Raw genomic sequence first — 25088 nt, 5'->3', positions numbered from 1 at the left:
CCGAGTGGCTGTGTGCTCAAGGCGGGCTGGACGCTGGCCGGACGCTGGAGGGTTTCTGCTGCAGCCAGGGGACTCCAGGAGTCCCCACCCCTGAGCTCCGGTGTCCCCACTCACGCACAAGGACACGCGTGCACTTACGTGTACACACACGTGCATGCACACACGTGCACGCTCAGGTTTCCGGGACCCAGGAACTTGTTCCTGGCCTCACAAGCCACTTGGGACCGTCCCCTCGGGGAGATGTCCCCTCCTTAGCCTGCCCCAGGACCACCCACACAGCAAGGAGGGCGTGGTGCCCGGGCCCCCACCAGGCTGCTGCTCCCTCGAGTGACCAAGGCACCCTGCCAAGGTCTTGGGGACGTGAAGGCATCTGGAGGAACAGAGGACCCCCACCAGGTCCCTTGGCCCCACCAGAAGAAACCACACAGGAGCCCCCAAGGCCAGGGGCTCCCCCACAAAACCCCATGAGTCCCCGAGCCTCCCCCGAGCCTCCGCAGGTGCCACAGGCAGGAGCACAGGCCTGGAGCCGCCCTGGACGGAGCGCCCAGTCACCGCGGTGGGAACAGAAGTGGACTGTGCAGTGAGCTCAGGAGGGTTGGGGTCCCCCCGAGGCTCAGCACGTCCTGGGGACCCTGGTGCCGGGACCACACTGCAGAGCAAGGCTCCTCGCCAACCCCAGAAGTGGCGGTGGACTGGCCCTCGGCTCCCGGTGCTGTTTCTGTCGGCCTCCCCCCATCGCCCACCCCTACCAGGGTCTCCTGGGGTGCCCGCTCACCCCAGACACTTGCCCCCAAGGTCTTGGGTCTGAGACGTCCCAGGGTGGTCAGGGGGGCTGGTCCTGAGACTGGGGGAGGCCAGGCCCGTGTGCGCGGTGGGGGCAATCACCCCCTGCCCTCCCTGGGACGTTCCACGGGGCCTGCCGCCCAGAGACTGGTCTCTCCACGGTCAGGGTGATTTTATTTCTACAAAAGGTGGCAAGCTCCGCTCTGCCCGGCGGCCAGTGCACACAGAAGGAGGTCACAGCGAGGGCCACGGGGAAGTGTCCCTGCACAGGGGTCCCCACCTCCCCCGGGCCAGAAGGTGGGCGCCCGGGGGCTCTGTCCGAGGGGAGCCCGGTGGCAGCAGGGGCGAGGCCCTGGAGCCAGACCGAGAGGGCCGTGGCCCCCGCCCGCCTGCAGGCCCCAGGGAGGGAGGGGCAGGTGCGCCGCGGCTTCAGAAGCCCTTGTCGATGCTGAGGCTGCGGCGGGTGACGTGCTCCAGCTCCCCGGACACGTAGTCGGCCATGCTGATGCGGTAGTGCGCCAGCATCTTCAGCATGAGCCGCAGGTTCAGCCACCACTGCTCCCGGGGCATGCGGTGCCTGCCGCAGGGGGGTCGGGCTCAGGGCCGGGCACTGGGCCCCGACACAACCCTGGAGTGCGGCCTGGAGGGGGCGTCCGGTCCCCTCCCTCCGGGGCCTGCAGTCGGGGGCGCTCGGCCCAGGCTGGCGGGGCGAGGGCGGCACGGGGACGGCCCCGGGGATGGGGACGGGGCGGCCGTGCAGGGTCGGGGCAGCCCACCCCCTTCACAGGCACTCACTCAAAGTCCGTGACCTCCTTGAGCTCGGTGACGGGGCTGAAGGCCACCGCCTTCTTCTGCAGGCCGATCACGCAGGCCGAATCGGGGGCGTTGGCGAACACGCGGCCTGTGGACACAGGGCTCGTTGGCGGCCCCGGACCCCAGGGCCCAGCAGAGGGCAGAGGGCGAGGTCAGCCCAGGGCCACCCCCCCACCACGCACCGTTGCGGTAGACGGCCCGCAGCTTCTCCGACATCCAGAGCATCGCCTTCACCCCCAGCTTCGTGCCGTAGTTCCGGTCAAAGGGGGTCGGAGCCCCACCCTGGAAACACAGCGGGTGAGGGGGGCTCGCTGCTGCCCGAGGCAGGTGGGCGCTGCCAGGAGCCGGGCGGCCTGACCACCCCGCGACCTCAGGTGAGCACCCTGAGGCAGCGTGTGACCCCCACCCCCTCCCGCCCCCCGCATCTGCATCTGTTCCCTCTGCCTGCAGCTCCCCAGCCCTTCTCCACCCCAAACCTCCAGCGGCTGGGTGGTGGGCTGCCCGCCCATCCACGTGGTGGCCCCCGTGGGCCCCCGGCTCCGGCAGGATGAGCAAGCACCCGCAGAGAGGGGAGCCCTCGGGAGGGCTGGGAAACGGCACCACTCAGGTCCCCGCAGGGTGCCCAGGAGGCCACTGGGTGGGGGGACCTGGCAGGGAGCAGGGGGCCGCAGGGGTCCCAGCCCTGCCCCTTCCTAGTGCTGAGGACTCTGCAGGGTAGGAGCCTCACCCCGCTCACCTGTCCCGAGGGATGATGAGTGCAAGGTGGGCATGAGGGGGGTGGCAGGGTGACCGCGGGCAGGTGCCGCCTGAGGACGTGCAGGGGGGAGGGCTCTCACCCTGCCGTGTCCCCCAGGCCCCCGGGCCCAGGTGCAGATGGAGGCAGAGGGCGGGGACCCGGGCTCCCCACGCCGTACCTGCTGCAGGTGGCCCAGAACGTTGGTCCTACAGTCAAAGACGCCCTTCCCCTCGGAGGAGTACAGGTTATACAGAAACTCCGTGGTGTAGTGCTCGTGGCACTTCTCGTTTCTGGAAGGAGGGACGAGGCCTGGGTGGGACGGAGCCGGCTGGGGTCTCGTCCCGGACGCTGAGCCCCCGCCCCTGCCCCCCAGGCTCCCGCGGCTCAGGGGGACCCTTCCCGCCCGGCCCAGGCCCGCGCGCAGCCTCACCGGAGCACGAGGCCCCTCTGGATGTCTGTCTTCATCTTCTCGGTCATGTGCTCCACGTTGGCCTGCGGGTGCGGGGGACACGGCTGAGCCAGGCGCCTGAGCCGGAGTCGGCGGCCGCCAGCCCTGTACCCGGCAACAGCCCCTTGCTGCGTGGGACGGAGCCCAGACTCCCCCCGGAGCCAGGCGACCCGGGGGCCACGGGCAGGCCTGAGCTGGTGGCGGGAGGGCCAGAGGCCATGGCAGCCACGATGCGACACAGGGTGGGGAAGGGGGCTCGGGGGTCACGTGCTGGGACCCCATAGGCAGGGACCCCCCGGCCCACAGGGCTCCTCGGCCTGCACCCCAGGCCGGCTCCCAGGTGTCCCAAGAGGAGAAGGGCAGGGGGCTCGGCTCACTTTCAGGTCTTGGATGTTGAAAGGGTCCTCGAAGACGTAGGCGGCGTCGGCCCCCACAGCAATGCCGGTCACCGTGGCCAGGTAGCCACAGTAGCCGCCCATGGTCTCCACGATGAACACGCGGCGCTTGGTGCCCGACGCCGACTGCTTGATGCGGTCACAGCTCTGGGGGACAGGGGCGGTCAGGGCCTTGCCCGTGGGCCACAGGCGGCCACCGCACCCAGGGACCCAGGTCTCTCCCCGGAGCCGCCTGTGCAGGGGCTGGAGGCCAGGACAGCCCCCCACCTGCCCAGAGCATCACAGCCCCCTCCATGGGCTCCCTGCAAAGCGGGGTCCTCAACTGGGGCCACTGTGTGCCCAGGGGGATGGGGGTGTCACCAGCGCCTGGTGGGTGCAGGCCAGGGATGGGCTAAGAGGCTCACTGGGGCCTTAATTTTTCTCATCTGTAAATGGGCAAGTGACACTCTGGCCACCGCAGGGTCACTGTCCCGGGGGGACCAGGTGACACATGAAGTTCATATTCTGCAAGTGCCAACAAGGATGTGACACAGGATACTTTTAACCCAAAAAGTTCGGAGTCTGGAAAGAAATTTAGAACATTAAAAAACTGAGAAAAGACAAGACCAGTTGGTTTTTGGGGTCTGAACCACAAGGTGAAACCCCAAGTCAGAGACAACCATTCTCCAATGTCTGCCAAAGGATCGATATCCTACATATGTCAAGAGCACCTACAAGTAATAAAATTCACCAAAAAAAAAAAATGGGCAAAAAACAGAGAAAGGTATTTTTCCATAAAACCCTTAAGTGAGCCAGAAACAGAGCAGTTCCACGCCAGCAGCCATCCGAGCGCTGGTTAAACAGAACACCAGGCTTCCCGTCGTGGAGGCAGAGAAAACAGGGCCGCGCGTGGTGCTGGCGAGAGGCCGGGTCGGGTGAGTTCAAAGGAAAGCCCTGAACGCTCACGGGGTCTCTGGGTCGGCAGTTGGGGGGGTCTCCTGTCGTCTCATCTGTTCTACTCACATCTTTCTCTTCCTACAGCATCGTGGAGAAGCTGCTCGGGTTCAGCCCGAGACCCCCGAGGACCCGGGCACAGGGGTGCTGAGCCCACAGGGGAAGGGGGTCGGGGGGCCGCAGACGGGGTGGGAGGGGTCTGCACGGGGACAGAGCCACGGCCGGGCCAGCCCTGCTCCAACGACGGCAGCTTCCCCTGGGCACCCACCCTCGCGCGACGTGTGACCGTCCCCTGCACAGGTCCGGGGCCTGCCGGGGCCCGGCGTCCTACCTCCATGGCGGCGTTGACGGCGGTGTCTGAGCCCAGACTGAAGTCGGTGCCCGGCACGTTGTTGCTGATGGTGGCCGGGATGACGCACATGACGATGCAGAGCTCCTCGTAGCGGCCGCGCGCCTCCACCAGCTGCAGCACCCCCTCGTAGGCCTGCGGGCGCACGGGGGGGGCTCAGGGCGGCCCACGGGAGCAGGAGGCGGCGAGCGGGGGCTCCTGGGCCAGGGGACATCGCCCCCACGGACCCGCCACGTGCCTGGGCCTCCCGCCCCCGTGGCCACGACCCGGGGAGCCCACCTGGGAGCCGGGCAGGCCAGGGCCAGGGAGGCTGGGCTCCCAGGAGGACAGGAAGGAGGCCCGCCCGCCCTGGAGGGACCCCCACCCGGGGTGCGGGCGGCGGGGGTTGGGCAAGAACGGGAGCCGCACCAGGGAAGGAACGGACGGGGAGGAGGCTGTGGGGCTCTCCGCCGCAGGCTGCCCCCCAGGAGCTCCTGAGGGCAGCACCCCATCTCCCCGCCTTCCTGCCACCCCACCCCTCCTCTCCAGCACCCGGTCACCAGCACCCACAGACACTGTGAGGCCTACCCTGAACCCCGCGGCCCCTCAGGCCCGTGGACATCCCTGACACGGGGTCCCCGGCAGGTCCACCTCCGCGGCCCCGGGCCCAGAAGACACTGTCAGGCGTCCCCGCCCCGCCCAGGGCCCCACGGCGGCCCTCACCTCAAAGCCCCCGATGACCAGCAGGGCGTGGATGTTGTAGGTGCGAATGTTGTCCACTATCTTCTCCATGTAGCTCCTGGGCAGCGTCCTGCGGGGGACGTAACCACGTTACTGGCGGCCAGGCCACAGGGACGCGCAGCCACACGGCATCTGCCCGCGGGGAGGGCCCCGGGCACCGTCCCGAGATTCCCGAGGTGGAAGCAGAGCCTCAGCGCCGGGGGACCCGCGGGGCCCAGAGCGGGGCGCAGAGGCCCGAGCCCCCGCGGGGACGGGGGACACCCGGGCACAAAGGGGCAGCCGGAGGACCTGTGGCCCCTGGTCCAGGGCCACGGGGGCAGGTGTCCCCTCGCAGCCCCTGCTCCTCCCGAGCCTGCCCACAGGTTTCCAGCCCCGGAGACCCGCGGTGGCCGGGAGCTCACCTCTTCGTCCCCAGCATGGAGCCGCCACGGCCCAGCCAGCCGGCCACGTCGTGCCAACTCACCTCTTGTACCTGCGGGGGGTGGGGGTGCAGCCTCAGGGGCAGGCGGGGGGCTCGCAGCCACTCCTCCTCGCTACTCGGGGAGGGCACGGCCGGGAGGGGCCAGAGACTGGCAGGCGGCCCGCGGCACGCTGCAGCTCAGCAGGGGCGCTCACCCCTTCCCCAGGGCCTCTGACCCGCCTTCTCCGCCCAGCTGACCTCGGCCACTGCCCGTGACCTCGTGCCGCGAGCCCCCCGGTCCCCATTCGCCAAGCGAGCCGGGGGTGGGTGATACAGACCCAGCGAGCCCCCGCCCCACGCGCCAGCGCGGCCGCACCCACCTGACCCTTGGCCAGACCCTCGAAGCCGTCGTGTACGACGTACACCGTGTGGCCCTGGGAGATGCCCGACCGCACCGCCGAGCGCACGGCCGCGTTCATGCCAGCCGCCGGGGCCCCCACGTTCAGGATGGCCAGGGAGAAGTTGGTCTTGAGAGACAAGGGAGACAGGAACGTGAGCACGGGGCTGGGGACGAACCGCGGAGCCACGAGGACGGCACGAGGGGGCCCGGGGCCCGTGGCCGCCTGCACGCCGTCCAGCGAGTGGACTCCCCTGGGAAGGACGCACGTGTGTCCTTCGCCTCCACGAGCTTCTGGCAAGGACCCAAAGGAGCCAGGAGCGAGCCCGGGGCCTCAGCCAAAGGCATCAGCAGGACCGTGGTCGCTCTCAGCCGAGCACGGCTGGTGGCCGCAGCGGGGCGGCTTTGGGCCAGACTCGGCGCCCGTCTGGAAGCTTCCAGCCATCACCCCACGCTCTGGGCTCAGGGCAGCCAGCGTCCCAAGCGCTTAGCGAGCGGCACGGCTGCACAGCGACGGGGGCCACGGATGTCACAGAGGTTCTCTAGGAGCCACGTTAACAAGGTGCAAAAAGCGGCAGGTGATGCCAGTGTGGGTCCCAGGGTTGGTCTAACCCCACGAACTGAAAGGTCACCTTGACCAGGAATCAACCTAAGAAACGCCCCGTGGGCTGTCACACCGGCGTCCAGGCCGTGTACCCGGAGCCCTCGCTGGGCAGCTGCATCCTGGGCGCCTCGAGGCCACATGTCCCCAGCCAGCGGCTCCGCCCGGCAGCGCGGCCCTGGGGGGTCCTGGCAACACAGCCCTGCCGCCCCAGACGGGGTCACGGCCCAGCGGTCCCCGGAGGGGACAGAGACCACGCCGCTGGTCCGGGGATGCGCCCCGTGCCTGACCAGCTCCTGGGACGAACAGAGACCCAGGATGGTCTCAACGGGACCCTTCCTCGTCCCCAGGGTTCCGGGAACAAGTCCTGCCGTCATCCTTATCTTGAAGAAAGCCCATTTCGCAAGGCTTTTAGCTATTTTAGAATGTTTCGTAAGCACTAGAACCGCTCTGTCGTGACTTAAATCCGCAGGCCCGACTTAATTGCCTTTAGTCGTTTGCTAAGCAAGCGGCCAAGGTCACCTCCAGGCCCAGACGCTGGCCGTTGGGGACCCGCTGGTCAAGCAAAGCTGCACCTCTCAGCCCACAGCTCAGCCCCCAGACAGGAGGGCGCTCGGAGCTCCCCGCTTCCCGGGCAGACCCCGACCCCGTGGGCGGGCGGCCCCAGGGCGGGCAGCCCCTGGCAGCAGGGACAGGCTCAAGGTGGAGGCGGAAGTGACAGGGACCCAAGGGTCCTGCGGCTCACACCACCTCACCTTCTCCTTGGAGACCTTCTGGTGTGCAAGCAGCTTGTAAATGTTCCAGTTGTTCTCAAAGCTCCTGGAAAGGAAGCGGGTCATGCATCATGCAGCCCCCAGCCCCAGCCCCAGCCCCACAGCTCGGCCACGCAGAAGCCGCAGGCCGCCACCCCGCCCCTGTGGCCACCAGCCCGGCCGGGCAGCATCGCTGGGTGGCGGAGGAGCCCTGCACCACGCGCGGTCCGCACACCCCTCTCGGCGAGGCCGGGGCGCCGCATCCCTGCAACCAGCCTGTGGGGTGGGCGGTTCGGAGCAGGCAGGAGGCACGGCGACGGAAATCGGAGCTGCGGGTCTGGCCCCCCGCCCCCCCGCCCCTCTGGACCCGCCCCACCGCGGCCTCCTGTGGACGCCCCGCCCCAGCCCCCAGCCAGGCCGCCCTCTCCCCTCGCCCCTCGTGGCAGCTCCTGCCTGCCGTCCAGCTGCAGGGACCGCCGAGCCCCGTTCCTGCCGCTCGCTTCCCCCGGCTTGGCCACACACACTCAGCGGGAAGACGTGCAGCTCCACGTCCCAAGGCGTGCAGGTCCCGCGGGCCAGGGCCACACGGCGTCTCCGGCGGGCCCGCCGAGCAGACGGCCGCTCCAGCGCCAGGCCCCGCCAGGCCCTCACCTGCCGCGGAGCTGGATGGCCTCGTCGAACCGCTTCTCGTCCATGGCCTTCTGCACCTCCTTGGTCTTCAGGGAAACAAGGAAACGCTGCAGGAGGCCTGGTGCACACGCACGGCGGCCACCCGACGCGGTGGGCCTGTCCCCCACCCGCCCCGCCGCGGTCACTGCCAGGCCGGCGATCTGGGGGGCCGGCTGACAGCAAGCGGGCCGCCCGGGCTTCCCCAGCGGGCCCACCGCCCCCCCAGCTCCATGGGGCCCCGCCAGGGCCTGGGGACCAGAGGAGTCCGGGCCCAGCCCCGCAGCAGAGGTCGGACCCGAGGCCTCTCCCAAGGGGGGGTCCCAGGGAGGCCGGACCCCCACGCCCCCACGCCCCTCCCCAGCACGGGCCCCGCTCCAGCCTTGCCGAGTGTCTGCCCACGTCTGCTGTGTTACACGGTGGCCCTGGCCACCCACTCGCCCCCCACCATCCTACCCCAAACACCCCACCCTGCCCAGCCTGCAAGGTCAGTCCAGGGCCGACGGCTCCAGGAAGCCATGTGTCCCCGCAGCTCCCACCCCTCGGGGCTCGTCCCTCCCCACCCGGAGGACTGGGGGCCTCGGGTACCCGGAGGCCACGACAGGAGGGGGCCACCAGTAACAGAGGAGCAGCAGGACCCCGAGGGCGACGGGGCGGGGAGGGGCTGGTGCAGCCCGCCTGCTGGGTGGGGCCCCGAGGAGGCCCTGGAGGGGGGGGGGCCGCAGGGCCAGCGAGCCGGGGGCCCTCTCCCGGGAGCCCCACCTGGCCCGCCTGCAGGCCTGGAACTTACCACCTGCACACACTCCATGAGGGGCAGCCGCACGGACTGGTTCCCCGAGAGGCTGACCACGCAGGCCTGTGTGTCCGCTGTGGCCTCCAGCAGCGCCATGACGGCCTCCATGCCCATCTTGCTGCTCTGAGCAGGGAGGGGGCGGGCGGGTGTCGAGCAGGAGCCGCCCACCCGAGCCGTGGGCACATGACCCTTCGGCTCTGGGGCCACGCTGGGCCAGCCCCCACACCACGCACCCGACGACCCCTCACCCTCAGCTCTCAGAGCCGTCCCCCCGACACGCGCACACGCGGGTCGAAGCTTCTAGAACAGGTGGCACCAGAAATGACGTCACGTGACCACCACTCACAACAGCCCCGCACCCCGGGGGCACGTGGCCACCACGGTCCCAGCCCCACGGCAGCAGGTGCAGGCTGGAGACCATCTCTGGGGTCTTCCGCGAACGCCGGGCCCCTGAGAGCTGGGGTGCGGGACTCGGAAGCACCGGACGTCAGACCCGGAAGGCTGAGCCGCGGGCCCGGGCCTCTGTGCACCGTCCTCCCCTGGAGACCTCACCGGGGGGCCCGGAGCCCGGCGCTGACTGTGGAGCGTGGGGACGGGTGCGTCGCGAGACACAGGACCCCGGGCTGCGTCTCCCACCCACGGGGACACGGAGGGGCCGCAGCGAGGGAGCGCCCACCACGCTCACCCACCCCGACACCCAGGCCCAGAGCCAGGCCCCACCTACCAGGATGCGGTCAAACGCCGAAGGGGTCCCTCCCCTCTGCACGTGGCCCAGCACGGTCACACGCGTGTCGAAGCCCAGCCTCTGGACCACCAGCTGCTCGTTGGGAGAGAGTCGGGGGGGACCTGGGTTCAGCGCCCACCCCACGGGCCCCTCACCCTGGTTCTCAGGGATGTCGGCTGTCACCCCTGGGGTCCCCGCACAGCCAGCTCGGGACTCACGCCCACAGTGAGAGAGCGTGGCCTTTCCCCGTGTGCGCAGCCGTGTGGGCACGTGGGGCGCTTGTGTGGGGGCGTCCCCGCAGCCCGGCCTGGCCCTTAGCGCCTCAGTCAGGCTGCACCAGGCCCCGTGGCTCTGGGCCCCCCGGCAGACACCATGGATGGGCCGGTTCCCGACCGGGGACACAGGGACAGGGCGGGCGGCCAAGGAGAGGATATCGGGAGGGCAGGGCCCGGGGCCCCAGGCGGAGGTCGCAGGGGAACACTCCACGGAGTCGGTTCCTCAGCTGAGCGTCCTGCCCTGGGTGGGGGCTAGCGGGGGGCCCCCGGGGCGGGCCCGGTCCTGGGGTGAGGTGGGGCCTGCACTGGGCCTGTGGGGCCAGCCTTCTCGGGGAGCCCCCGGCCCACCCCCGCCCACCCCGCATCTGGCTATCACCGGGAGCGAGGAAGCACCCTCCGGGAGCTGCTGTCCAGGGGCCCCAGCAAGAGCACGTGGGGACTGCAGATAAAGGGGTGCCTGCCCCGAGGCCCCACCCGTCCCATGGGACCCAGCCCCTGCCCAAAACTCACGTCCTTCACGTAGCGGGACGAGATGGGCTTCCCGTTGCGGTCGATGGCGCCCTCCGCGATGATGATGATGTTCAGTCGGGACCCCCTGCTCCGAGTCTAGGTCAGAGAAGCCCCGGGCTCGGCCGCCAGCCTGCAGGCACCTGCCCTGGACACGCCACCACCCACGTCCTCCCCCGAGGCCCACGGTCTACACGGGCAGGCGGGGGGGTGGACCAAGATGAGCCCACAGGGGCCCCGCTGCCCTCCGGGGTGGGGAGGGGGCTGCAGAGGCTCTGGAGGGAGCAGGGGGCCAGCACCCCAGGAACCAAGCAGGCAGTGCAGGCACTGGAGCAGGCGGGGAGCAGTCAGGAAGGGGAGCACGTGGCCCTGCAGCCTCCCCAGGACTTGGGGCTGCCAGCGGGGACCGAGGGGCAGAGGGGACCCTCGACCTAGGTCCCCGAGCCAACCCTGCCAGCGCTAACCTGGGACACCGAGGTCACCTCGAGCCTGTGACCTCACGGTGCGGGCCACCAGCCAGGGCTTCCTGGACCCCCCACACCCCTAGAGCGACACCCCCTCCCCTCCCCAGGCTGCAGAGGATCAAAGGTGGCACCGAAGGGACCCACAACACCCTGCGCCAGCCCAGGCTGGGGCTCAACACCACAAATCCAAAGTTCCCTGGGGAAAGCACTTCCCAGTCACGTGCTTCAAAGATATTCAGAACGTTCACTCTGGCCCGTAAGCCCCCTGTGTGCCCCACAGCACCCAAAGAACCTAGAGAGGAAGACTCCCAGAGCAGTCCCCGTGAGCCCCAGGGCAGGAGGAGGAGGAGCGGGAGTGGAGGGCTGCCTGGAGGAGGTGACGCTGGTGCAGGTGAGGTGCGACAGCCAGAGCCAGGGCTGCGGGGGAGCGGAAGAGCAGGAGGTGGGCAGGGGGGGGGGGGTTACATCTGTGCCTCACGGGTGGGGCCTTGGAGGCTCGGGGAAGCCGAGGGAGGGCCTGAGGCTGACACAGAGCAGGGAAGGACCGACCCCGAGTGCAGGCCGCTTCCAGAACGGCCCCGAGCGCACAGCGGCCGAGCCAAGGCCAGGTCAGCCAGGGACGCCACACGGCCCTGCTCCACGCGGTCAAGGCCACGAAGCCCTCACAGAAGGACAGGACTCGCCCCAAGGACAGGACGTGGGCGCCCGGCCAGCCCCACCCGGCCCTGCCCTTGGCCTTGCAGGAGGACGGGGACAGAGCGCCAGGGGACGTCTGTCCCTCAGAGCAGCGAGGGCCCGCGTGCTGACCCCCAGGGCTTCAGAACCGAGGGACGGGCCGAGCCCCGGGTGGCCTGGGTGCTCACCCTGCGGGCACAGGCTGGCCTGTGTGTGAACATCGGGGCACAATCTCGGATCCGGACCACAGCCCCCCAGTCCGGGGGTGGCCCTCAGTCCCAGCACCGCCCCCTGTCCACCAAGGAGCCAGGCCCGGCCGAGGGCCGACCTGCCCCAGCACCCCGCTCCACCCTGAGGGGGCCAGAGCTGCGTCCCCAACGCCCCGGCCGCCCCCGGACAAGGCCTCAGCCCCCAGCTGCCTCCCCAGTCCCACGGGGGGCCTCCTCCCCTGGGGTCACTGCCCCACGTGCCATCCACCCGTCTTCCAAAGGCCACCTCCCCTGGCGCAGACTCAGTGGCCACGGCCCCCAGGAAGCCAGCATGACCCGCTCCCGCCCCCGCCCAGGTCAGCGTCCCCGAGCACCCTCCTCGGCCTCCCGGGCCCCAGGACGCGCTCCGGGGCACCTGCTGCGGCAGGACCTCCCGGGAAGACCCTCCGCACGCACCTCTCCGAGCCTCTCGCACATGAAGTTCTCCCAGCCGTCCTCGGGGGGCGCCTCGGGGATGAAGAGCCAGTCGGCCCCCGAGGCCAGGGCGGACACCAGGGCCAGGTACCTGGAGGAGCAGCCCAGCGGCGGGCCACAGGCGGTCACCGGTCACCGGCAGCCAGTCCAGCCCCCAGACGGGACGCGCCCCGCCCAGCTCATTCCTCCAGCAGGAAGTCAGCACCTGCTGCGCTCCGGGCACCGGGAGGTGCCGCCCCCACCCCTGCTCCCCAACGGCCCCCCCGCCGTGCCCCTTACCCGCAGTGCCGTCCCATCACCTCCAGCACGAAGGTCCTCTGGTGGCTGTGGACAGACAGGGTGGGGGGCTCAGCGCTGCACCCGGTGGATGGACCCCACAGCCCGGCACCCCAAACAGCCTCGGGGCACGGGAGCCGCACCTGCTGTCCGGGCCCCAGCCCTGCCAGGGAAACGCCCGGGACAGAGAGGGTCCCCGGACAGCCGTCCAGCCCCGGGACAGCCGGGTCCCTGCCCGCGAGGCCATCGCACCCCACCGTCGGGCCGTTTCCCCTGATCTGTTCGCCGGCTGCGGGCCACTGACCTGGCCTGACCTGGCCGTAGCCTGGGCGCCCCCGGCGGACGCACCCCTGCCCCGGGGCCCCAGGCCTGGCTCACCTCTGGGCGGTGGTGGTGATGGCGTCGATGACCTCCATGATGCGGTGCAGGGCCGAGTCCGTGCCGATGGTCATGTCGGTGCCGCAGAAGTCGTTGTCGATGGAGCCCACCAGCCCCACGATGCTCAGGTGCGAGTAGGTCTGCGCCGTGCTCTCCGAGATCCTGCCTGGGCGGGCGGCCAGCCCTGAGCCCCCCGGCCCGCCCTGCTCCCTCGGCGCCCCGGCCCCCGAGACTGTGGTCCCAGCGGGTCCCAGGCTCAGAGCGCCCCCCAGCCCGCCCTCGTCCCCGGGTCCCGCGGCAAGGGTTGAGGCGGCTGAACCACCGATACAGGCCCAAGAGACCCCCCCCCGGGACCCTGGGCACACCCCTCCTGTCCGGGTCCCCACGAGGGCCACCAAACTGAACCCCAAGAGGTCACTTCCAACTGGCAACCTCGGGGCCTCCGTCTGCAGGTGACGAGGTCACCCCCGCCCGGGAACCAAGACAGACCAGACGCGCCCACACGGCGTAGGATGCCGTCCGGGGACTGCCGGCCGCCACCAGGAGCAGGGACGCTAGCCCTGACGCTGTGTCCCCGGGCGCCCTGGGCTCAAACACTGACACCCTCCCCAGGGGCCGAGCCCACCTAAGGCTCCAGGAGAGGCCGGGGTGGCCCTGACCTTGGGCCCAGCCCGGCGCCTCCCGCATGCTGCCCTCGCCCTGCCTGGCCCCCCGGCCCCGACCCCCAGCACCCCAGCACCCGCCGCCCTGGGCCCCCACCCACCTGCCGCCACCAGCTCCTCCAGCAGGCTGCCCCACTCGCTGCGGAAGATGTCGGCGCCCGTCAGGCTGCCGTCCCCGCCGATGACGCACAGGTTGGTGATGCCGCGCTGCACCAGGTTGTAGGCCGCCGCCAGGCGTCCCTCCCGGGTGGTGAAGGCCTTACAGCGCGCGCTGCCGATGACGGTGCCGCCCTGCACGGAGCACACAGGCGCCGCCCTGCACACAGCCCTGGGGCACCGCGGGGCGCAGACCCCGAGAGCAGAGGCGGGGCTTCCCTGGAAGCCTGGACGGGGCGCCCCCTCCCGGGGCCTCGTCCTTGCACGGAGCCCGGAGCCCGGGGGAACGGCCGCGGCTCAGGCTCAGGAGGTTCCAACTAGGACGCGGAGGGAGAGGACTCTGGAATCTGACCTGGGCACACGCGTGCACACAGACACGCGTGCGTACAGACAAGCACACGCGCACACACAGGCGGCCACCAGTGCCCAGAGCCCCGCGAGGGGAACACACCTGCAGCCACGTGGCCCTTCCAGCTCGGCCGGGCTCCCCCAGGACGCCCCCCCGCCCCGGTCACGAGACCCTGAGATCCTGAGACCCACCAGGCTGCGCCCAGACCTGAAGGGGTGGGACGGCGGCACCGCCCGGGGGCACGGCCTCGTCCTCCCGTCTGCCCACCCCCGCCCCGGCGGGATGGACGGAGCCTCCCAGGGCTCCTCCTGGAACTGCTCGGCTTTCCTCCCAGGAGCCCCTCCTGTCCCTCTTCTCCCTCCTGCCCCATCCTGTCCCTCTGTGCCCCAACCCCTCTGTCCCTTCCTGCCCCCTCTGTACCCTGTCCCATCCCCTCTGTACCCAATCCTGTCCCCTGTCCCCATCCCCTCTGTCCCCTCCTGCCCCTCCTCTCCTGCACCCTCCATCCCCTGTCCCCTCTGTCCCCCTGTCCCCTGTCCCCTCCTGCCCCGTCCCCTCCTGCCCCTGTCCCCTCCTGTCCCTCTTCCCCTCCCACTCCCTCCTGCGTCCATGCTCCGGGCTCCCTGCTCCTCCCCAGACAGCAGCTCTTCCCAGGCCCCTCCATGACCACTTGACGCTGCTTCACAGCCTGGCTCAGGACTCGGCCTAAAGCCCCGTCCCTGGGGCTGCTCGCTCAGAACAGGGAGGCCACAGCCACCCAGACCCGGGGCCACAGCAAATGGCCAGATCAGGGCCTGAGGCCTGAAGACACCTTCCCTAGACCCTGGGCTGAGGGACAAGGAGGTGACCACGGGCACGGCGGGGCTGGGGGTGTCCAATGAAGCCCAAGAGCGAGGCTCAGCCACGCCCCAGTGGACTGACCAGATCGGGGACAGCAAGCTGGCACCTGGGGGAGCGGGTCCAGCAGAAACGCCCGTCCTGGGCAGGAGGGGATGGGGCAGGAGGGGTCGGCAGTGCCCGGGCACCAGGGTCCAGCTGGCCCCCCAGTGCTCCCGCTGACCCATGCGTGGCTTACAACCATGACCGGCCACTTGAACAAAGAGGACATCGGCTGATGGCCGGGATAAACGGGTGGCACGTGCCCACGCGACCTGGCGCTGTGGTGCACAAGGGTCACAGAGCGCCTCTCCAAGAACCCGCGGCCTGAGCAAGGTGTCCGTCCCCATCCTCTGTGAGCAAGCCGGGGAAAGACGCCTGCTCGCCCGCGGCCTCAGCCCCTGGGAAGCTCAGAATGAGGACCGCGGGGAAGACCAGGTGGAGGCTGCAGGGGCCACGGGGAGGTGCGGTACACGGTTCCCCAAAGGTCTTGACCCCTCCCACCCCTTGCTGAAAACCAGGAGTGGACACTTCTAGCAGAGACATCCTGGGACCACCAGGTCCCCGTGACCCCGGTCAGCCTGAGCCCACCCGCTGCAGGACAGTGGACGTGTGCACTTCTGTGTGCGTGTGCGTGCTTATGCGTGTGTGTGTGTGTGTGTACACGCGTGCTCACAGGCAGAAGGGGCCACCCCGCTGCAGCCCTTACCAGCTGGATGATGTTGGAGACGCTGAGCCAGTTGGCCTGCTTGATGTTCTCACCTCCTTCCACGAGACCCTCATAGCCCTGAAACCAGAGGGGACGGCGTGAGCCAGGGGCCCCAGCCCCGCCGGGGGGGGGGGGAGCTGCACACCCGAAGTTCCGCCCTAACCCTAGCCGGGTGGGAGCAGACCCCAGGGTCCTGACCGCCGAGGCTCCCCTGCACCCAGGGCCTTGGGTGACAAAGCTGGGGTTGGCCAGCGGTCACAGGCTATCAGAGGGAGAGGCCCGGGGCACCCAGCTGGCCCTTCCAGAAGCCCTGCTGCGGCACAGACGGCATTAACACGCGCCAAAGGCTGGCGAGTGGGCCCTGGGGGGGTGGCCCCTGGATGGGCGGCCCCTGGGTGAGCTCCCGAGCCCCGCCGCGCACCAGGTCACCCCACAACCGGCCCCGCGGTGAGCAGCCCTCCACCCAGGATGGTCCCTGCAGAGGAAGCTGCCGTCCTGCCTCCTACGGGCACTGGCTGGACGTCAGCCACGTGCAGGGACGCGTGCTTGTTGGTGCCAACGCACATTTGGGGGTCACACGTGTCCGTGGACAGGCCTGAACGTGGGGACTTGGGAGCGTGAACCTGACGTGCTCATGGCCACCTCCTCACCAGCCGGCAACACGGCCGGGACTCCTGGGCGCTCGCCCCGCAGCGCTGGGCCACCCTCTGCTTCCCAGGAGCCGAGCGTCGGTCCCGGCAGGTGGCTCTCCCTTGAATTCCCCTGATGACCGCACGCTGCTTCCCTGGGACCCAGGCCGCCAGCCACCTGCAGGGCCTCCGGGAGGAGGCGGGTTCCAGAGTCTCGCCCAGCGGCCTACCCCCTTCCTAACTGCAGGGCTCTTCCCCTCCGGGTATGGGGCAGGTGCCCTTGTAAGTAGTGCCCGAGAGAGGGTGCCCGTGAGAAGACCCAGCAGCACTGCGCGGAGAGGACCAAGGCCGCCGCCTCCCTGCAGCCCTCCCAGCACCTCCAGGGAAGCCGTGAACAGCCACTGTCCTACCTGGGGCCGGAGCCCGGCCTGGCTCTGGATATCTGCTCCCCAACCCCCTGCGTGCTTCCTCCCCTCGGGCCAGTTCACCCTTGGTCCATCACCTGGGCCCACAGGGTCCCGGGCAGCGAGGCGCTGGGGCGGGCAGGGCAAGTGCTCCCACTCCCGTGGAGGAGGGAGCAGGTGCCGCCCTGCCAGGAAGCAGAGCGAGGGTGCCTGGGGCCACAGGGGCACCGGGACCCCGGTCTGAGGGACCACCAGGCCACTTCCTCCCTCCACATCTCCCTCCAGCGCTTTCTGCCATTAGGACGGAAGCCGATCCCTCCCCCCAACCCAGGCACCAAAACGCCCGAAAAACAATGTGCTAGACCCCTAGCAGTGGACACCTCCAGTGGTGTAGACCTCCAGCAGTGTAGACCTCCAACAGTGCAGACCCCCAGTGGTGTAGACCCCCAGCAGACAGCGCCCAGAGCAAGCAACCCGGCCAGGCAGCACTCAGGCCTCAGCAGCCCAGGACTGGGTACAGAGCACGCGCACCACGGCGGCCCGGCCCCTGCCCCAGTGCACACCCAGCATCCCTGGAGATCCGGACGCAGCCGGGCAGCTTGGCTGGAGTCCAGTCTGCCAGACTGGACTCCTCTCCTCTCCTAGCCTTGGAAACTTCTAGAATGTCCATGCCTGCCTCTACCCACTTTTTGTCATCCTGCCCCCACCCCCACGCAGGCCCAGCCCTATGGCAGCTCCCTGGGTCACCTCTGAGCTCAGTGACAGCAGACCCGCTTCCCGACCTTCTGGGTGTCCGCACTGGGGAAAGCGCTTTCGCTCACTGTGTTGCAATGGCTTCTGTGCCCTGACTTCCCCACTTCACAGGAGGAACAGATCACGGTCAGGGACATAGGGGACACACCTGTCACCTGTACACACTCAGGGAGCCCAGGCTAGGACCCACCCCGCCCTGTGTGAATGGTGCTTGTCCCTGGAGACACTCCCCCTGACCCCCAGAAGGTTCTAGAAGGGGGATGGGCGTTATCAGGCATGGGCCCCACATGCCCTGCTTCTGAGACTCTGAGACATCAGCTTTGCCACATCCCCCCATCCAAGCCCGGTCTGAGGGTCTAGAGCCCCATGTGGTTCAGGGGATGGGGGGCTGCACATCTGCTCGCTCTTTCATTTACTCAGACATCCTCCTGCAGCCAAAGATTGGGCACAGACAGGCCCAGATGAGGCCAGGGTGAAGGGTCAGAGTGAGGCCGGGGTGAAGGAAAGGGGTGAAAGTGCAGGGTGAAGGGGCAGGGGAGAAGGGGCAGGGTGAAGGGGCAGGGGAGAAGGGGCAGGGTGAAGGGGGCAGGTGAAGGGCAGGGGTGAAGGGCCGGGGCAGGCCGAGGGAGCGGGGAAAGCCGAGCAGCCTGGGTCCCTACAGTCTAGGTAAGAAGTGGAAACAAAGTAACAGCCGAGCCCAAGGCCACCAGGCCCAGGGGATCCCTCAAGCCTGCGGCTGGAGCTGGGTGTGGGCCCGGGAACCGAGGCTGGAGGGTCAGCCTCGAATGTGACCCAGGGACGGGGCTGGGGGCACGGTTGGGGGGGCACCACGGCCGGGGGGGGCACAGCCGGAACAAGAGGGCCATCTGGCCCCGTAGCTCCTCCGGGTACTCAGAGCCTGCCCCGTGCGCCCTGGGCCTGCCAAGGGGTGCGGGAGGGCTGGGGCCCCAGGATGGGGCGGGGAGAACCCCGGGCAAGGGTGAGGTCCCGGGCCTCCAGGGGCCACAGCTCCCCTCCACCCTGCACCTCAAGGCCCACCCCACAGACACCCAGGGAGGACTCCCCACCCACACCCCAGGGCCGGGCCGCCCGTCCCCACCCCTGCTCTCTGAACCAGGACCGCGGCCAGGTGTCCACCCTCCCCCCTCCGCACCGCGCTGGCCCGGTGACCGGCCGCCTTACCTCGTAGATGAGGAAGACCTTGGCTCCCACGTAAATGCCCATGCGCGTCACAGCTCTGACGGCCGCGTTCATTCCTGCGAGGGGGTGAGGGCAGCAGCCATCAGTGGAGCGCGCGGGGCGGGCCCGGGACCATCGCCCTGCACCTCGGGGCCCCAAGCCGGGGGCTCGAGGTCCAAGCCCGGGGAGCCCGGTCAGGCGGAGCGGACCCCGGCAGGGCCACCTGGCTCTGCGCACGCGGTTACAGAAGCCGGCCGGATGCGGCTGTGCCCGCGCGGGCACCAGGGGTGTGCAAATGCTCGACCCTGCCTGGCCTCGGCCACCCCCGGGTGCTCAGCGGAGCCCCACCCTCCTGCCCCACAGGCCAGACCCCGCCTGGGCGATGAGGACCAGGGAGCTCAGGGAGCACTCTGAGGGCGGTGCCCACGCGCCCCGAGGCCGGGAGCACCCCCACCCCTGCCCCACGCCCTGGGCGGGGGGGGGGGGGGCACCGTGACACAGGAGAGGACGGTGCCCCCAGGGTGCCCCAGGGCCAGCATCGACTGGGGCGCCCGGCAGCCCGGGCAGTGCAGCCAGGCGCGCTCCGGCTCCTGCCCTCCAGCCCACGGCCAACAGGGCCCCCAGGCTCCAGCAGGGCACCCTCCTCCCTGTCGCCCAGCCGGGGGCCCGGCCGGGCAGCTGCCCCTCCCCCACCGCAAAGACCAGCGCGTGCGCGGGTGGGAGGAGGCACAGCACACGGGAATGCTCCACGCCCACAGGAACCTCAGCCCCTTCCTGTGGCCGCCGAGGCCCCCAGAGGCCAGGTGTCCCCGTGAGGCCCCGCCCTCGGGAGCGGCAGGCAGCGGGCGCTCAGGACGTGCACCCGCACGGAGGTGCCCGGAGGTGCCCGGCTGCTCTCCGACGGCGGGATGGGGCCCGGCCCGGGGAGCAAGCGCCCCCAGGCCAGGGGGCAGAGCTGCGGGTGCAGGGGCACCCAGCAGGGGCACACATCGGGTCAGGCACGCTGGGGCTACCTGCTGACGCCGGGTGGGGGGCCAGACCACAGAGGCGCCCCAGGCTGGTCTCCCCCAGAGGACCACCGCCTGCTCCTCCTGCCTGCCTTGCTGGGAGCGCACTCGCGCATCCTGGGCTCTGTCCCAAGCTTCGGAGCTTGTCCCCAGAGGAGGCCCCTGCAAACACCAGGCGCGGCCGAGGCCCTGGAGCCGCTGCCCTCGGGTCCCCCCGAGCTGGGGGAGGCAGGCAGGGCCTATGGGCTCCAGTGCGGGCAGCAGCGCATGGGTCCCGGGGTGCCTCACGGCGTGTGCTCCACACGGTGGCCCCAACGTGAGGACTCTGCCCCTCTACCCTGGTTACACGGGTCTCCCCAGGTCTGCAGCCTGGAAGGCAGGGCCCAGGGGGACAGAGCAGGTCACAACCAGGGCTGCAGGGAGCACGTAGGAGGAGCCCAGCAGACAGAGCGTCTCCCACACACAGGCTCAGGGCACAGGCTCCCAGGAGGGCGCGTGGTGCCTTTGCTACCATGCCCCGTTCCACAGGGGAGACGCCCAGGTCCCAGCGGAGGGGAGGGACCTGCTGGAGCCCCAGTGGGTGAGGGCAGCAGCAGGAGGTACCCCGACTCCTCCTGGGCACAGGGAGCCCCGGGTCCTGCTGTCTGAGGTCCAGGGGCAGGAGCACCCAGATGTCACAGGGACAGAGCACAGAGGCCAGCCGGGACCTGACCTGGCCACACTTGCAGCTTATACTCCTGACTTCAGCAAGAAAATCCTATTTCTAAAGAAATCATAAATGTCTCCCGACCCACCCGCAAAGCTTCCTGCACCCCCCCCCTCCGCCCCCAGTCCCTGGCCAGCCCAGACTTTCCACTTTCTGGTATCTCTGGGTCCACCGCAGGGTCAAGGTCCAAGCCCCACCCTGGCCCAGGAGGTGAGGACAGAGGCCACGAGTGGGGGCAGGCGGAGGGGAGGGCAGTGGCCAGGGACCCAGGCCCATGTCTGATCAGGTCTCCTCGGTGCCCCCTGGGCAGGCCAGCCCTGGGGTCACATCATCTCAGCAGCCCGCAGGTGGGCTTGCCGGGGACCCCGTTATGTGACAGCGAGAGACTTTCACAACAGGACTGTGCCAGCTGCCACGGAGACGCGGCCCGAGGGCTAGCTCTCCCATACGCCTCACTGTAAGCTGCTTCTTAAAAAAGCCTTTTAACGGTCCTTTAATCTGCTTTTCCTTCTCCAAATAAATCCTAGGCGGCAGCCCCAAGCCCCAAGCCCCGGGGGGGTCAGAAAAGCAGGCAGGAGAGCAGCTGCGGCCTCCCAGACTGACCCAGGACCCAGGACCCCCGACCCTCCCATGGGCCACAGAGACACCAGTGAACTACTGTCTGAAGTCCAGGCGTCTGTGTCTCACATGACCTTTCTTCATCAGCTCCCAGAAAAACAAATGTGTGAGAAAGTGGTGGCCATGCGGTGACACTGGGCTCGGAGGGACAACTCTAATTGTAGGCTGGGAGCCCGGCTGGGACGATGCCAGGTCGTGGGGTGGGGAGCTAGCGGGGTCCGCGCCTGCAGAGACAGGACACCCAGGTCCACACCTGTCTCTGGGAGAAGGAGGCGGGTGGGGGGCAGAGAGGGACACCTCCTGGGGGTGAGACTGCAGGGTGGGAGCCGTGGGCAAGCGGCGCCAGTCTATAGCCTTCTAGGTACTTCTGCACAAAGTACCCCCCTGCTGCCTTCCCACAATGAGCTGGCAGGAAGCCTGAGGCCCGAGCCTGCAGAGGATGCTCCGTCCCCTCCCCTGTTTACAGAAGGGGAACCGCGCCCCGGGCAAGCGCTTGGGTCAAGCCCGAGCCTGGTCAGGTCTGCTCCCGCCTGAGGCTGGCTGGGATTCGCGCATTCCAACAAATGCAGGAGTCAGCATGGGCGCGGGCCGTGCCCACCAGGGTCCCCATGCTCCAGGGCACGCAGCGTGCCATCAGGTCCCTATGAGCTCAGCCTTTATTTGGAAGGCAGCAGGGCCCCCTAAGCTGAGAACCCGCCCTCTGGAGCCAGATCGTGGGGGCAGAGCTGGCAAGAGGGCAAGCACCCACGGACTGCTTTCGGGGATTACACCCCAGAAAGGCCCATTCTCCCCAGGATAACGGCTGGCCCCTGCATTTTCCTTCCGGCATCGGCCCGAACCCTAAACTCAGAACCTGTGGAGTCGCCCTCCGTGGTTGCTCCAACCAGAACCGTAGGTTACCCGTCTACAAGTCAGAGAGCACACGGGAGGGAAGCAGAGGCCGCCGGTCTCAGGAAGCGAGGAAAGGCATGTGGCGGGCGGCCGGGGGCGGCCAGCAGGTGCACCGACAGCTCAGACAGGCTGCGCTCTCACCTGGTCCCCCGGGCAGGCTGGCAGCACCCTCACCGCCAGAGCCCCTTCCGCCCTGACCGCTGGGCCACCCTCTGCTTCGCCTGTGCCAGGAGAGGGGCAGGGTCACACCATCCGCAGGCTTTGCGCCCGTCCCTAAATGAGTGCCACTCCACCTTCTCAGCCCCGCTCAGGTGCTGCTGCTCCTTGTGCACGCGGGAGCCTGGGTGGAGACCCTGAGTCTGCGGGACCAAGGGAGGAGGTGTCTATCCTCCCACACCTGGGCACGATGCCACCGTCCAGGCATCATCCTTCCCCGAGGCCGCCCTCCAGGGCTGCCCACCTCGGCGCTGCCTGCCGGGGAGCCGCCACTGCCCAGCCCACAGGCAACAAGTGCTCCCGCCACCGGGGCCGCGGACTGCGGACGTGCAGCAGGGCACGCTGCCTGCCAGCCCGCCGGAGCCAGAAGGCCCCCCGCAGCTGCAGACAGACGGACAGACGGAGGCTAGTTGTCTCTGCCCCCCTGGGCTGCTGAAAGCCTCTCCCTCCCACCTCCTCTCTGCTCCGGAATGGGGAAGCAGGGATGTGTGCCTGCATTTCCCGATGGATCGGACGATGGATCGGACGGAGGCGAGGCGGACGCCCATCCCAGCGGGGCAGCCACCCCTGCAGCGGCCCAGGCGCCCTGGGGCTCGGGGTGTGCGGGTGGCCGAGCTGCTGCGGCAGGGCAGGGGCGCACGGGCCAGCCCAGGCCAGAGGCCCCGGAGAGCAGCCGTCAGGGCGAGCCCAGGCTGCGGGGCGCCAGGGAGCAGGCCACCGGGAGGACGGGTCGCGCTCCAGGAGGCCCCGAGCCCAGCCAGCGCCCTCCCCCAGGCCTCCAAGCCGAGGGCCCAGCCCCGCCAGCCCGGATGCGGCGGGAGGCACCGCGGCCCCAGGTCGCGCGTGGGAACCAGGAAGAGCGGGCCCCCGGCCCTGGGGGGGCGGGGCGGGGCGAGGAGGCCGTGGCGGGCGGCACGTCCGCGGGCAGCTTGGGCGCGGGCGCGGGGGCGGGGGCGGGACCGGGTCGCGCCCCGAGGGCCCCGGGGACAGGCCGACGCCCCCCGCCCCCCGCGCACCTTGCGCGTCGCCGCCGCTGGTCAGCACGCCGATGGCCTTGCCGGCCCCGGACATCCGCAGCTTCTCCAGGTCCACCGTGGCCATGGCGGCGCCGACACGGGCCGCGCTCGCTCCCGCCGGGGCCGCGCACTGTCGCCGGGACCGCCCCGCCCCGCGCCGCCGTCCCCGCCGTCCCCGCCCCGCGCCACGTGTGAGGTCACGGCCGCCTGCGGTCGGCGAGGGGGCGGGGCCGGGAGGGAGGGGCGGGGCCTGGAGGCCGGGGGCGGGGCCTGGAGGCCGGGGCCATGGAGACGGGGCGGGGCCAGGTGGGCGGGGGCGGGGCCTGGAGGCCGGGGCCCTGAAGACGGGGGCGGGGCCAGGTGGGCGGGGGCGTGGCCTGGAGGCCGGGGCCATGGAGACGGGGCGGGGCCAGAGTGGGGGCGTGGCCTGGAGGCAGGGGCCCTGAAGACGGGGGCGGGGCCAGGGCGGGGGCGGGGCCAGGGCGGGGGCGGGGCCGGGAGGCGGTCCCCAGGTCGCGGGGCCAGGGCTCCAGGCCGCGCCCCCACCGCCCGCGGAATCCGCGCCCAGGCCCGACCCGCCCGGCCCCCGTTGCTTTCGGCTTCCAGACCTGTTCCGTGGCGCGAACGCGTCGCGCTGCCCGACAGTCCGCGTCCGGGACCCCGGGGCCATCCCAGCCGACCCGCCGGCCCCGCGACCCCTGCGAAGTACCTGCAGGTCGAGGCCCGGCCTGTTTTGACTTTGCTTTTAAAGAAGTCGGTTCCAGGGGCAGCCCTGGGGGGGGGGCAGCGGTTTAGCGCCGCCTTCAGCCTGGGGCGCGATCCTGGAGACCCGGGATCGAGTCCCGCATCGGGCTCCCTGCGTGGAGCCTGCTTCTCCCTCTGCCTGGGTCTCTGCCTCACTCTCTCTGTCCCTCATGAATAAATAAATAAATAAATAAATAAATAAATACATAAATAAATAAATAAATAAATAAATAATCTAACTCTTTAAGAAATTGGTTCCGGGAGCCCAGTACCCCTGCGTCCTGTTTGGGCGCCCAGGGAGGCCCTCGGGGAGGGTGCGGCTGCCTCATTCAGAGGCCCAAGGCAAGTTAGAGCAAACCCAGCCTTGTCTCCTTCCTTTATTCCTGCTTCCGTAAATACCTGCTGGACCCTTGGAACACTGGCCCCGCAACGTCATGGGCGGGGGTGTGATCTGTGTAAGGCCCGGGGGGCCTCTACCTTGCATGGTCCATGGGTGAGTCAGGTGGAATGATGGAGCCCCTCTGGTCAGCCAGGACCCCAGAAGTGAGGACCCAGACAGGACAGCAGAACAGCCAGGGAGCCTGGTCCCCAGAATCCCTGTCAACCAAATCCAGGGCTCCCCAGAAAAGCGCCCATCCTGCAGGAGCCCCGACCCAGGACTGGCCATTGGGAAGGCCCAGACACCCACAGGGAGTCTTGGGAGGCAGGGGATATTGTTTTCTGAGCTGAGTGGTGACATGATGTGTTTGCTTTATGAAAACTCAGCAGGCTGATCACCTGTGATTTGTGCTTTTTTTTTTTTTTAATATGTGTTATGTTCTGATCAGAGGTTTGCCCTAAAAATGTTCCACTGGGGCAGTATGGGAAACAGGGAGGGATTAGTCCAGAGGGGGCAGAGGTCAGTTCTGCAGGACGAGTGAGTCGTGGAGCTCCACCATCCTGCATGGCGCCTGCTGACAATTCTGCAGGGGCGCCTGGGGGGCTCGGTGGGTTGAGCATCCAGCCCTTGGTTTCAGCTCAGATCAGATCTCAGGGTGATGGGATTGAGCCCCGTGTCAGGCTCTGTGCTCAGCATGGAGCCTGCCTGGGCTTCTTTCCCTCTCCCTATCCCTCTCCCTCTCCCACCACCACCCTTGGTCATACTTTCTCTCAAACAAGTAAATAAAATATTTTTTTTAAAAAAACTCATGCTAAGTCTTTTTATCACAAATAATGATGATAATAATGAATAAAGAGGGTAATTGAAAATTTTAAAATGTTCTTGCCACAAAAAAAAATTCCATTATATGAAATATTGGGAAAGAACAGAGCTTTGGGCTTGGCAAGGGGCAGGGGGCTGGGGTGAGTGGTGAGTGTGAACAGAGACCACCCGTCCTACTGAACCGTGGAATATACGAATGCAGCA

At 69.1% G+C, this 25088-nt stretch overlaps 1 protein-coding gene across 2 annotated transcripts; it reads right to left on the bottom strand.

Moving 5' to 3' along the window:
• Positions 1–938: 938 nt before the first annotated feature.
• Positions 939–23098, bottom strand: PFKL (phosphofructokinase, liver type). Of its 2 annotated transcripts, none has more exons than XM_077879380.1 (22): positions 22940–23098; positions 18489–18562; positions 15521–15598; positions 13532–13721; positions 12769–12934; positions 12394–12438; positions 12097–12205; positions 10296–10391; positions 9511–9603; positions 8784–8909; positions 7979–8043; positions 7331–7394; positions 5958–6104; positions 5579–5649; positions 5160–5247; positions 4440–4592; positions 3158–3322; positions 2763–2824; positions 2511–2622; positions 1779–1878; positions 1579–1684; positions 939–1360 (listed from the first exon to the last, which is right to left on the bottom strand). In XM_077879380.1, the coding sequence occupies exons 1-22, from the start codon at positions 23022–23024 to the stop codon at positions 1213–1215; spliced, it is 2343 nt and encodes a 780-aa protein (XP_077735506.1). In that variant the 5' UTR covers positions 23025–23098; the 3' UTR covers positions 939–1212. The 2 variants fall into 2 exon arrangements, with proteins under 2 accessions (XP_077735506.1, XP_077735507.1); XM_077879381.1 differs by lacking the exon at positions 22940–23098 and adding an exon at positions 22377–22423.
• Positions 23099–25088: the final 1990 nt, after the last annotated feature.

This window comes from Canis aureus, chromosome 30 (assembly GCF_053574225.1).
Source record: "Canis aureus isolate CA01 chromosome 30, VMU_Caureus_v.1.0, whole genome shotgun sequence".
Lineage (NCBI taxonomy): Eukaryota > Metazoa > Chordata > Mammalia > Carnivora > Canidae > Canis > Canis aureus.
This window is presented reverse-complemented; position numbering and strand designations above follow the sequence as displayed.

Excerpts from the sequence above, each read along its gene's own strand:
- PFKL (XM_077879380.1), bottom strand. The coding sequence starts at position 23,024 with ATGGCCACGGTGGACCTGGAGAAGCTGCGGATGTCCGGGGCCGGCAAG. Across the intron at positions 12,935-13,531 it reads GGAGGAGCTGGTGGCGGCAG|GCAGGATCTCGGAGAGCACG; the intron begins GTGGGTGGGGGC and ends CCGCCCGCCCAG. Across the intron at positions 2,623-2,762 it reads CAGAGGGGCCTCGTGCTCCG|AAACGAGAAGTGCCACGAGC; the intron begins GTGAGGCTGCGC and ends CCCTCCTTCCAG.